This window comes from Haplochromis burtoni, unplaced genomic scaffold (assembly GCF_018398535.1).
Source record: "Haplochromis burtoni strain Fernald_Lab_line unplaced genomic scaffold, NCSU_Asbu1 Contig_193, whole genome shotgun sequence".
In the NCBI taxonomy this organism is placed as follows: domain Eukaryota; kingdom Metazoa; phylum Chordata; class Actinopteri; order Cichliformes; family Cichlidae; genus Haplochromis; species Haplochromis burtoni.
In genome coordinates this window covers 953,493-964,198 of record NW_024582554.1, presented here as the reverse complement: position 1 = coordinate 964,198, position 10,706 = coordinate 953,493, and the positions used below count along the sequence as shown (strand labels likewise).

General features: G+C 48.0%; 2 protein-coding genes across 7 annotated transcripts; both read left to right on the top strand.

The window, feature by feature from the left end:
- Positions 1-65: 65 nt before the first annotated feature.
- asb13a.1 (ankyrin repeat and SOCS box containing 13a, tandem duplicate 1) lies at positions 66-2,682 on the top strand. Of its 5 annotated transcripts, none has more exons than XM_005935335.3 (6): positions 66-582; positions 1,100-1,275; positions 1,514-1,670; positions 1,748-1,882; positions 2,078-2,269; positions 2,383-2,682. In XM_005935335.3, exons 1-6 carry the CDS (start codon positions 540-542, stop codon positions 2,538-2,540), a joined length of 861 nt encoding a protein of 286 aa, XP_005935397.1. In that variant the 5' UTR covers positions 66-539; the 3' UTR covers positions 2,541-2,682. The 5 variants fall into 5 exon arrangements, with proteins under 5 accessions (XP_005935397.1, XP_014193312.1, XP_005935396.1 ...); XM_014337826.2 differs by having other exon boundaries at positions 1,088-1,275; positions 1,760-1,882; XM_005935334.3 differs by having other exon boundaries at positions 1,088-1,275.
- A 120-nt stretch (positions 2,683-2,802) lies between these two features.
- On the top strand, positions 2,803-8,861 carry asb13a.2 (ankyrin repeat and SOCS box containing 13a, tandem duplicate 2). 2 transcript variants are annotated; one of them, XM_005935339.3, is made up of 6 exons: positions 2,803-4,190; positions 6,868-7,055; positions 7,160-7,316; positions 7,394-7,528; positions 8,011-8,202; positions 8,456-8,861. In XM_005935339.3, exons 1-6 carry the CDS (start codon positions 4,148-4,150, stop codon positions 8,581-8,583), a joined length of 843 nt encoding a protein of 280 aa, XP_005935401.1. In that variant the 5' UTR covers positions 2,803-4,147; the 3' UTR covers positions 8,584-8,861. The 2 variants fall into 2 exon arrangements, with proteins under 2 accessions (XP_005935401.1, XP_042081980.1); XM_042226046.1 differs by having other exon boundaries at positions 8,011-8,569.
- The last annotated feature ends 1,845 nt before the right edge of the window (positions 8,862-10,706 follow it).

Below are 10,706 nucleotides of genomic sequence, written 5' to 3'. Positions count from 1 at the left end.
TGTCTGCTTCTACACATCCTTACCCTGACAACATTTGGTAGTGCATCATCATGGATGAAAGCTCAGACTTGTAATACTGGGTCATCAGGTAAAAACACATTTCCATGGATCTAACGCACAAACACATGCTGATGATTCGTGCCAAGCTGAAGAAACTAAAACACGAGCTTCTTGGACACACAGCAAGTCTGCTTTCTTATGAAGGCATCTGTGGGACAAACGTGGTGACAGAAGGGAAGCTGAAGCTGTCCAAGCACCACTGTAGCCTCGGATCACCCACCGCAGTCGTCACACCTCGCTGGCATCACTGTAAACGAGCCTTTAACACCTTAAAGGTAGGTAGTCTATGATTACTGACTCGCTTTAAGGGAAAAAAGTTCCATGTGACCAAACTAGGAAATGGATTTCGACACTTCCGCGTTCGCTTTATGAGTCTGCAGAATCCTCGGTTCGTCTTCAGATCGCTACTACAATTCCCAGAATGCCGCGGTGGCTTTCCGTTCGACTCTGTAGAGCGCCGTGTGTGGTAACCTGTAATCATGGAGGTGACGGCAGCCCGCCGCTCGTTTCTGTGCGACATCGGTAAGCATCGTCAGCAGTTAACGGTTTACACCTCAGCTCATCCACAGGAACGGCTGACGTCCGATTATAACACCGTGTGTTCGCTGCCAAAAGCGGGTTTTAACCGGGAAATGTAGGCGGAGAATAACAGTCCCGTCAGTGTCGAGGAAGTTCGGCCGCTGCACAGACCAAGTCATTTGGTAGCTAACCGGCTTAGAGCTAGATGACATGCTCGGAGTTCCTCTGTAAATGAAGAGCAAATGCGACATTTACAAGACTACACTCTAACTAATGGACGTAAACATGATGAATGAGGCCAAAAAGACTTCGTTATTTCTGTAATAGTCTAAGTATTGCCCTTGTTCATATATTAGTAATGGACACTTTGCCATGACACTGATGGATACTGACAGAATAGACTTATTCCACCCAGTACTGCTGCCGTGGTTACTGGGTTTACGCATAATGGAACTGGTTAATGGACGGTCTCTTTGCTGTTGTGCTCGTGTGTGTGTGTGTGTGTGAGGCTTCTGGGCAGACCGCACTGCTCTGCACGAAGCAGCATCCCACGGCAGGACTTTGCAGTTGAAGCAGCTGATAGAAAACGGAGCGTCCGTCAACATGGTGACTGTGGATAACATCACTCCTCTACATGAAGCCTGCATCCAGGCCCATCCAAACTGTGCTCGCCTGCTGCTGGAGGCAGGAGCCCAGGTGAGGCACAGCTTCACTCTACAAGCCGGTGTAGAGTCTGGGAGTCGCGCACCTTAACACAGCGGGTACAAAGTGATGCTCTCTGGTGCAGAATCCCACTGCTGGGCAGCAAGAGGCACTCTCTCTGTGACAGCCTCACAAACGATAACTACTCTTTGTTGTTCAGGTCTTAACATGGCCCTACAATTTTGTAGATTACCTAAAGAATAGCTAGATAATGTTCTTCTGTTTGTTCCAGGTGGATGTACGCACCATCCATGGTAGCACGCCTCTTTGTAATGCTTGTGCTGCTGGCAGCCTGGAATGTGCCAAGCTGCTGCTGGACTATGGAGCCAAGGTGAACCCGTCCCTCACAGCCCTCACTGCCTCACCGCTCCACGAGGCCTGCATACAAGGTAAACCTTCAGCAGGAACAACACTCTGCCATGCTGTCACATGTCTCCCTATGAACAACGCTTCACATTCCTCTCAGGTAACCCCCAAGTTGTGAGACTGCTGATAGCCAGCGGTGCCAAGCTGGAGGCATTTGACGTCCACTTTGGGCCTCCCCTTCACATAGCATGTGCTAAAGAACATCTGAATTGTGTCAAGGAGCTGCTAACTGCAGGTGTGTTAAAGGTGCAATGTATGGTTGTTTTATTTCCTACAGAGAGTGCTGCAGCCAATCAAAGCTGTAAGAGGGTGAGGGGCGGGTTCATTCTGGATCACAGGGCTGAGGCAGACAGCTGTTCACTCATGCTAACAGCATTTAACCTGTGCATGTCTTTGGACTAAGACCTTTACATGATTGTGAATTATGCAGGTGCTAATGTGAATTCAGTGAAGTTCCATGAAATGGCGTTGCATCACGCAGCTCGGGTCGGTATGGTGGAAATGATTGAGCTGCTGGTGGAGTTTGGGGCCAATGTGTACGCCAGCGACAACCTGGGAAGGAAGCCTATAGACTACACAACACCTGCATCTCCCTCGTACACCTGCCTCAGGTTTTATGAAAGTAAGGTTCTGCGTTGTGTCTGACTTACAGCAAAAACGTTCAAGTTCTTACGTTCTTGCTCTTTTTTTGCTTTTGAGGCCTGATCGTCTTATTAAAACATTTGTTGTTGACAGGTAATCCTTTGAGCCTGCAGCAGCTTTGCAGGATTGCTGTGAGGAGGATGCTGGGTACCAGAGCATCAGAGGTCCTGAGCCAGCTGAATATATCCCACCGCATCAACAGCTACCTCCAGTACTGTGATCGTCCCATATCCCTACAGACTTACACATGAACATTTAGTGTACAAGGTTTAAAATGTCCCCTGAAAAATGTTTGCCATTCAGATGAAACACGTGTAACCAGGATGAAAATCTCTGTACGGAGTCAGTTCAACACTGTATGTCAAATTAAAGCAATTGATTGCTGAATGAGAACAAGTATAATCTATATAAAGCTCTGTTTCAGCACTCTGACAATTTCCAACACATGTATAACACATAAGGCAATTTCCTTTATCGGCTCAGCTGTGATGGCCAGGGGCCTGTCAGCTCTCTCTACTCCACATTACGCGACACTGGCCAGACTACCAAAAGTACTCCAAGAGCACATCAGTGACTCAGGTCAAGTTATTTTACCCTGCTGGGATAATAAGCTGGCCAAAGGAGGAGATAGAAGTCAGTGACCTCAAGACGAGGAAGCTCCTGACCATGCATGGAGGGTCAAGTCCAGAACCCTGACTGGCTGTATGCTAAGCAGAAGGAAGGAGGCCGGGGACTGGTGAGTGTCAGCACCACAGTCCAGGATGAGACAACGAACATCCACAGATACATCAGGAAGATGCCTATAACCAACTGCATGCTCAGTGAACACCTCAGGCAGCAGAAACCTGAGGAAGAGGAGGAACCATCATGGAAGGACAGGCCCCTGCATCTCCAGATAGAGGAAGTGGCTGACATCCAGAAGTCCTACCAGTGGCTGGATACAGCTCGACTGAAGACAGCACAGAGGCACTAATCATGGCAGCAGAGGAACAAGCACTAAGCACACGATCCATAGAGGCTGGGGTCTGTCACACCAGGCAAGACCCCAGGCTGTGTAAAGATGCCCCTGAGACGATCGATGAATGGCTGTCCTGTTTGGGTGTTGGTCACCAGGAGATGCTACATGAAAGGAGATGCTACATGAAAGGAGATGCTACATGAAAGGAGATGCTACAGTTGTTTTGTGTAGGATAAACAGGTTAGTGAGGTGCACTGTGATAGATTTAGAGTAAAGAACAGTGTGCGACTGGTGCACAGAGGTGCTCGGGATCAGAATTAGATTGCATCGAGGGTAGCTGATTAATTCACTGAATTCATGCCAACTTTATACCATCTGGTATGAAAACAGCACAAACAGTGTACTGTCAGTGTGGGGAATGGAAATCAGCCAATCAGCGTGTCAAATATTGGGTTACAAACTGTTGACTTCAGTGAAACCTCAGAGCAGCAGCAGGTACAGCTCAGCTGATCAAAGCCTGTTCAGAGAAAATCTACAGGAGCTCTCAACAGAAGATATTGTGAGTGGGTGCAGGGCAGCTACTCTGTGGTTCCGACACGAGCTGCTGTGTTAAACACACCAGATTACAGCTTTGATCGTGACCAGGCGTTCTGTTCAGGACAGGCTGTTTACACCCCGCTAGGATATTATTCAACCTGAGTTAGAATAAATGTTAGTCGCTCTCCACGCGTGAAACGGTGTTATTTGGGGTAAAAACTACAAAGTCCAACATGCCCGCGGAGGTCGGGTTTTGTCACGTGACTCCTGCCGCATGTAGCGCGCGAGGACGCTGTTTACAAACAGCCGTAAGTCCCGCGTTTCGTGCCAGCCTAGCTTGTTCTGCGGGGAAGCAGTCGGAGGATGGACGCTGAAAAGTCTCGGCCCTATTTCTTTGGCGACATCGGTGAGTACGAGAGCGGACGACAGCGAGACGGTCGGTAATCGAGGCCGAGTTAGCTCGGCAGGACTGGCACCGGCTGCCGTAATCCTTGTTCTAGAGCTAGCAGGTAATGGCAGCTGTCATGTTATTACACAGACAGAATTATTCACCTGGAAAACGTGACGATGACGTGAGAGACACCTTCGCCGCTGCCCACATGGGCCTGCGTGCGCCTGCACGCGCGCACACCGAGCAGTGGCACGCGGTAAAAAATGAAAACAAGCTTGCTTATTGAACTCACGCACTGAGCCGTGAATCATAAACTACAATCGATCACATCCACTGATCAAAGAGCATTGATCACTGATCAGTGCTCAGTCTTGACCTTTAGCGTATTCTAGGTCAGTGGCGCCAGTTGGAGTCATCGTGTAAATGCCCCGTTTACAAGGTTGGGGACACCTGCAGTCAGCTGGGACTGAAGACGTCACTGGATGATGACGAAACGTTTCTCGCTACGTCCAGGTGAACAGAATCAACCTTTTTTCCTTTCCTGGATGATTAAGCACGCATCGAGTCATGCATTTGACTTTGTCTCTGGAGAGGATGCGATATTAAGGATGCAAGAAGCTTGATGACAGCGCGGTCTGAGATGAACATCCTTTGGCATGTTTTAATTTACGTCCACTTTTAGATTTGAGTAGGCAGCTTGCACTGACAGAAGGCCACCGGCACACAGTATGTGTGTATATGAAATGGATTGATTATGGATTGTGGGAGGAAGTCCATGCCATCCCACAAAGAGCAAATAGACCTGGTACAAAGGGTGCCAGGAAACTCAAACCTGGCCTTTTGGAGTGTGATGACCGTTCTAATCCCTGTACCACTCTATCACCACACAGGCCCCCTTTAATGGGTGGTTGGACTTGGCCCCAGGTGTGGATGCAAGCTAAGTAAAGACAGGAAAAAGTTAATGCGGCTCTTAGAATTACACACACACACTGACCATCACGCAGTGGTCACCGAGTGGTAGCAAAGCTTGAAAAGTACTAATTGTTAAAAGGGAGTTTTTCCTTCCCACTGTCGCCAAAGTGCTTGCTCATAGGGGGTCATATGATTGTTGGGGTTTTCTCTGTATCTATGAAGCGCCTTGAGGCGACTTTTGTTGCGATTTGGCGCTATATAAATAAAATTTAATTGAATTCAATTGAATTAATTCCATATATGTTTATATATGTCCACGTTATTTATAGAGCAAAAACACCAAAATACACCAGGACACCAACATAAAGGGAACTGCAGTGATCAGTAAGCAAGTTGATATAAAAACGTGGCTCAATCTGTCAAAATCCTTAGGAAGAAAATAGCTTTACCTTAGCAAGAAGTCATAGCTGAATAAAGCTGAAAGCTTATTTGCTTTGTGAATTTAAAGGAGCTGTCAAAGAATATGCCAAGATACCTGACAGAGGAGTGAACAACAAAGCGCTCAAGAATGGTTTTGGAAAGATCTCCTAAATACCATAACCTCCATTTTGCTATTGTTAAGGTGGAGGAAGTTTGAGTTCATCCAGACTTTTATATCAGCAAGACAGTCCGATAACAGTTTCACAGAGTTGTCTTCATGCATGCTCAGACATCCAGGTAAGTAAATCCCAAAAAGCTGATTCTGTTCAACCTTTTGGGATCCAACGTCACTTGGATGAGTGATGAAACGTTTCTCCCACTGAAAACGCTGCGTCCAAGACTTGTTTTTCTTTTTTTATGAATGTCATCAGCAAAGCAGTGGAAAGAGATATTATATTTAAAATAAAAATCGACCCTAGAGCCAACATATATAAGGAAAATAAGAGTGGCCCTAGGATGGATCCTTGAGGAACTCCACAAGTAAGAGGTGCTGCAGCTGAGGAAGAAGCATCTATCTGGACTGAGAAGCTCCTGTTCATAAAGTAAGACTTAAACCACTGTGGAGCAGTTCCCTTAATGGCCACAACGCTCGAGCCTTCATAGCAGGATACTGTGAGTGTCGGCTACAAGCATCAGAAAAACAGGGGTTCCCAAAGATGTGCGGTGAGATCTAAAGTACACGGCGTGAACGCTGATTGGCCCGAAGAAGGCCAAGAGAAAGATGATTGGACTAGAATGGTGATGTCACAAACAGGTTGAGAGCGTGGGAAAGTGGAAGTGATGTGAAGTTTAGATTTAGCCGGCAACACCTGGGAGCAGACGGATGTGAGCTTCCTTATTGAACCTACACGTACGCTTCACTTAACACTGACAAAGACACAGGCTCACACTGGTTTACAGCAGCAGGGAACGACACTCCCAGTAGGGACCAGTACCTCAAATCTGATATTTTTCCAGTAGAAACTGTTGAAATCTTTCACAAAGTGTTTTGGAAGCTGTAGAGGTGAATGAGTGGGAGGTTTTTAAATGACTGTTAGAAGAGATTAAGCAACTTTTACAGCATGTTGATTTCTGTAAACAGCCCTTCAAGATTCCTAAGGACACACCAGGCTTGTCCAGGCTTGTCCAGGCTTGTCCAGGCTTGTCCAGGCTTGTCCTGGTGTGTTCGTCTCTGCGTTCAGCCCCGGGTCTGCGAGTGTATAGGTGTTGCACAGGCAACAGGCAAACTGAGAAACCCCAGCAGAACAGCTGCTGTAAATGAGATGAGGTTTCAGTTCTTCCTGAACGTGCTCCTCTGCAGGCTGCTGGGCGGAGCGAACAGAGGTGCACAAGGCAGCGTCGCTCGGCCAGGCCTCCCAACTGGAGGAGCTCATTCAGGGCGGAGCCTCGGTCAACATGGTGGCCGTGGATTCCATCACACCGCTGCACGAGGCGTGCCTCCACGGACAGGCCAAGTGTGTGCAGCTGCTGCTTGAGGCTGGAGCTCAGGTGAGTCACAGGCGCAGTAATGTGATCTACAGTCGGTCAAACTGTAGATCAAACAAGTAGAAATGGCTTGATGGAAAACACTCTGTTCCCCATGATGCTGTCAGGTGGATGCAAGGAATGTGGATGGAAGTACCCCGCTGTGTGATGCCTGTTCAGCTGGGAGTTTGGAGTGTGTGAGGCTTCTGCTGCAGTACGGTGCCAAGGCGAACCCTGCCCTCACCTCCCGCACAGCCTCACCCCTGCACGAGGCCTGCATGGGAGGTGAGAGTGTCGCGTGTTGTGCTGTTGTCTGTGTTTTTGGAAAATAAAAGTTAATTTTATATATGTTTGTATTTCAGGAAACTCTGAGTGTGTGAAGCTGCTGATTTCCATGGGAGCTTGTCTGGAGGCGTATGACCTTTACCACGGCACCCCGCTGCACGCGGCCTGTGCTAACGAGCACACGGACTGTGTTAGAGAGCTGCTCAATGCAGGTGAGGGTCTGCACAGTAGGATGAATCAAACACAGAGTACAACACAGTATAAGCTACCTTACAGTCAGCGTGCCAACTGTAGACCAGCAGGTGTAAGGAGCAGATGAGAACACATTTTTAGCCCCTTACCCCGGAGCCGTAAAAGGATGGTGGGTACTGTTGCTGGTCACGCTGGGAGTGTGAACTTTGGGAACACGAGAACGAGGCAACAGGATTTTCGTCCTGATGCCACAGGTGTGTGAGGAGCAGAGAGAGGTTTCCAACATGCTGTTGGTAAAAGCACGAGTGTTCTTCAGACATTATTGGCACACAATCACAGAAATGCTCCAGAAAGAACAAAAAGCACCTCCGTCAGTAATGTTTGCCCCCCTGAGAAACTGAGCTTTGTGTTGAGGCGCGGCACAAACCGCCGCGGTGCAACGATGTGTTAAATAACCACACCGACGTCTTCCTTCAGGCTTCAATGTTTCTGTTCTGCGTAGGCGCTAAAGTGAACGCCGCCAGGCTGCACGAGACTCCGCTGCACCACGCTGCTAAAAGCATGCGGGTGGAGACGATCGAGATGCTGGTGGAGTTTGGAGCCAACATCTACGCTCGAGATCAACACGAGAGGAGACCCGTGGACTACACCACGCCGGGCTCTCCCTCTGCAGCCTGCCTACAGTCTTATGAGAGTAAGTTTCATGAGTGTGCAGCACCAGCAGGAGGCACGAGAGGATCATTTTCACTTCCACGAAGCGTCAGAAAGACGACACCTGACATGTGCCATAACATTCTGATGCACAGCTGCTTTCACTTCTCCAGCTTTACTCTCACAGTGAATCAGTGTTCTAGAGGCTGACACGTCATTTTGTTCTTGTGAAAAATGTCATATTATCATTTGCATGTGTTATGAACAGAGATTTGACATGTTTTCCCCGTGTTCAGCCTCTCCTCTGAGTCTGCAGCAGCTCAGCAGGTTGGCAGTGAGGAGGAAGCTCGGCACCAGGGCTCTAAATGTCATAGGCCAGCTGGAGGTCCCTAAACTCATCACCAGCTACCTCTGCTATCAGTGAGCGCCACCTGCAGGAGGAGCCGACCGGCGCTCAAAGGACTGGAAACTGCACAGCACTGTGTTAAATATGAGCACAGCTGCCTGAGATTCCTTTAGTTTAAGAGCCCTGCCATGCACGCACTGCAGCAGCTACTGCACTCGGCGTGTTCAGGCTGTGTGATCGCATTAGTGCTGCTGTAAGATGAGATGTGTTTAACTTCTTAAAGAGCAGAGTAACACTGACTTTCACTTGGCTTGCTCTCACACACACACACACATACACACACACACACACACACACACACACACACACACACACACACACACACACTCTGAACACATGTTCTTTGTTTCTGTCTCGTTTGCAAAGCTAGTTTAAACGTGTGTGTTGAACGTGGACAAAATATGTGGATGTTGACTCTGATGTTGTGACATCACCACCTGTTAACAGGAAGTGTTTAAATGCACAGTGTCTGTGCTGTAAATGCCTTTAATGCTGCTGAAAACACACGATACACATTTAATGTTTGGTTTCTATGCTGGTCGACAGTTTGTGAGTCTGAGAGGAAGCACAAAGCAGCAAAACACTGCTGCACTGCACGTCTTTGGGTATGACCTCGAGTCGGGAGGAAACGAGAGTGATGTTAGTCCCGCAGCTACTTTAAAATAAGCTCAGCACTTCACTCTCTGCATGTGATGCGTTTAGTCGACTGGCAGTGATGGCAGGGACAGCGAGTGGAAACGCAACAGCAGCTTTTCTATCTGCTCATGTTAACACAAGCAGCACTGACAGACTCGTCTCCTACAGTAGCTTCTGTTATCAGAGACGGCGGCTCTCACACCTTCTCTTTGACGTTTTTAGTTAGATGATGTGTGGGGGACTTGTTTGCCAGCGACTAATCTGAGTCCTAAACAGCTTCATGAACAGTCTGTCTACCTCCAGAGCAGAGTGTGCTTCCAATCCATGACTGTGTAAGGCTGTTTATTTTTAACTGGAAACGACGCTCAGGAAGACGAGATGTTGCTTTTGGAAGCAGCTAATGGTTTCTGGATCAAACGCTGGATCTGCTGGGACAGCGCAGCACAGACTCAAAGTATGAAATGATGAAGTGGGGCATGGCGTGCAAAGGAAAGAAAGCTTCTCGTAAGAGGAATACCAAGCAAGTCTGCTGTCAGGGCTGCAGCGTGAAACTCTGCAGATGCTCCCTGCTGGTGCAGTTCCAGGAGACGCTGATCCTGGTCACTTATTTATAGCCGTGTGACATTTATTCCATTAAATCTGCTCCACAGGCGACGCACTGAGCCCTGTCAGGTCGTAATATTTTTAACAGGAGGCACAGGAAGCTGGTATGAATTCCTTCAAGTTCTTTATATTGTTTCTTTTTCCCTGTCTGGCAGTTATTAACTGTGATTTATCCTTGGAAAGGGAGTCAGGCCACAGGCCTCTCTTTAGCAGTGTTACTGGGTTATGTGTCTGTAAATACCTGCAGCACATTCTTAATAATAATAATATTAATGGTCTTAATGATCAGCCAAACGTCTCGGGAACCGTTTAACTTCTGGGTGGCTGTGTTTGATCTCATAGCTGCTCACAGCAGAGGTAAACTGCAGAGACGGTCTCTGATGAAGCAGTCGTTGTTTTTAACACCACTGCTGATCTCACAAAGACACCGTATTCACAAATCACAGCTGTCACTGACTCGTGCTCAGGTTACATCACCTACAGAGAGTGGACGCACATCTGTGACCTCACACTGCTGCAGAAGTGCTTCACAGCTGGGTGGTGATGAGTGTCACACTCTGTGCTCTCTGATCTACGTCCACACTGATGCATGCTTTTCTCTCCGTTTTGGCCTCCCGTCCACACTGAGACGGCGTTTTGCGTCGCAGTGTGGACAGCGCAAACGTAGACTTTCTAAAACAATGACGCATTTTACTCTGTGAAAACGCTGGTGTGGACGCAGAGCGTTGTCAAATCTATGTGGGCCAATGTGGACGTGGTACAACTCAATTCAATTTTATTTATATAGCACCAAATCACAACAAAAGTCGCCTCAAGGCGCTTCATAGATACAGAGAAAAACCCAACAATCATATGACCCCCTATGAGCAAGCACTTTGGCGACAGTGGGAAGGAAAAACTCC

Excerpts from the sequence above, each read along its gene's own strand:
- asb13a.1 (XM_005935334.3), top strand. The coding sequence starts at position 540 with ATGGAGGTGACGGCAGCCCGCCGCTCGTTTCTGTGCGACATCG. Across the intron at positions 583-1,087 it reads CTCGTTTCTGTGCGACATCG|GCTTCTGGGCAGACCGCACT; the intron begins GTAAGCATCGTC and ends TGTGTGTGTGAG. Across the intron at positions 1,671-1,747 it reads CCACGAGGCCTGCATACAAG|GTAACCCCCAAGTTGTGAGA; the intron begins GTAAACCTTCAG and ends CATTCCTCTCAG.
- asb13a.2 (XM_042226046.1), top strand. The coding sequence starts at position 4,148 with ATGGACGCTGAAAAGTCTCGGCCCTATTTCTTTGGCGACATCG. Across the intron at positions 7,056-7,159 it reads TGCTTGAGGCTGGAGCTCAG|GTGGATGCAAGGAATGTGGA; the intron begins GTGAGTCACAGG and ends TGATGCTGTCAG. Across the intron at positions 7,529-8,010 it reads TAGAGAGCTGCTCAATGCAG|GCGCTAAAGTGAACGCCGCC; the intron begins GTGAGGGTCTGC and ends TGTTCTGCGTAG.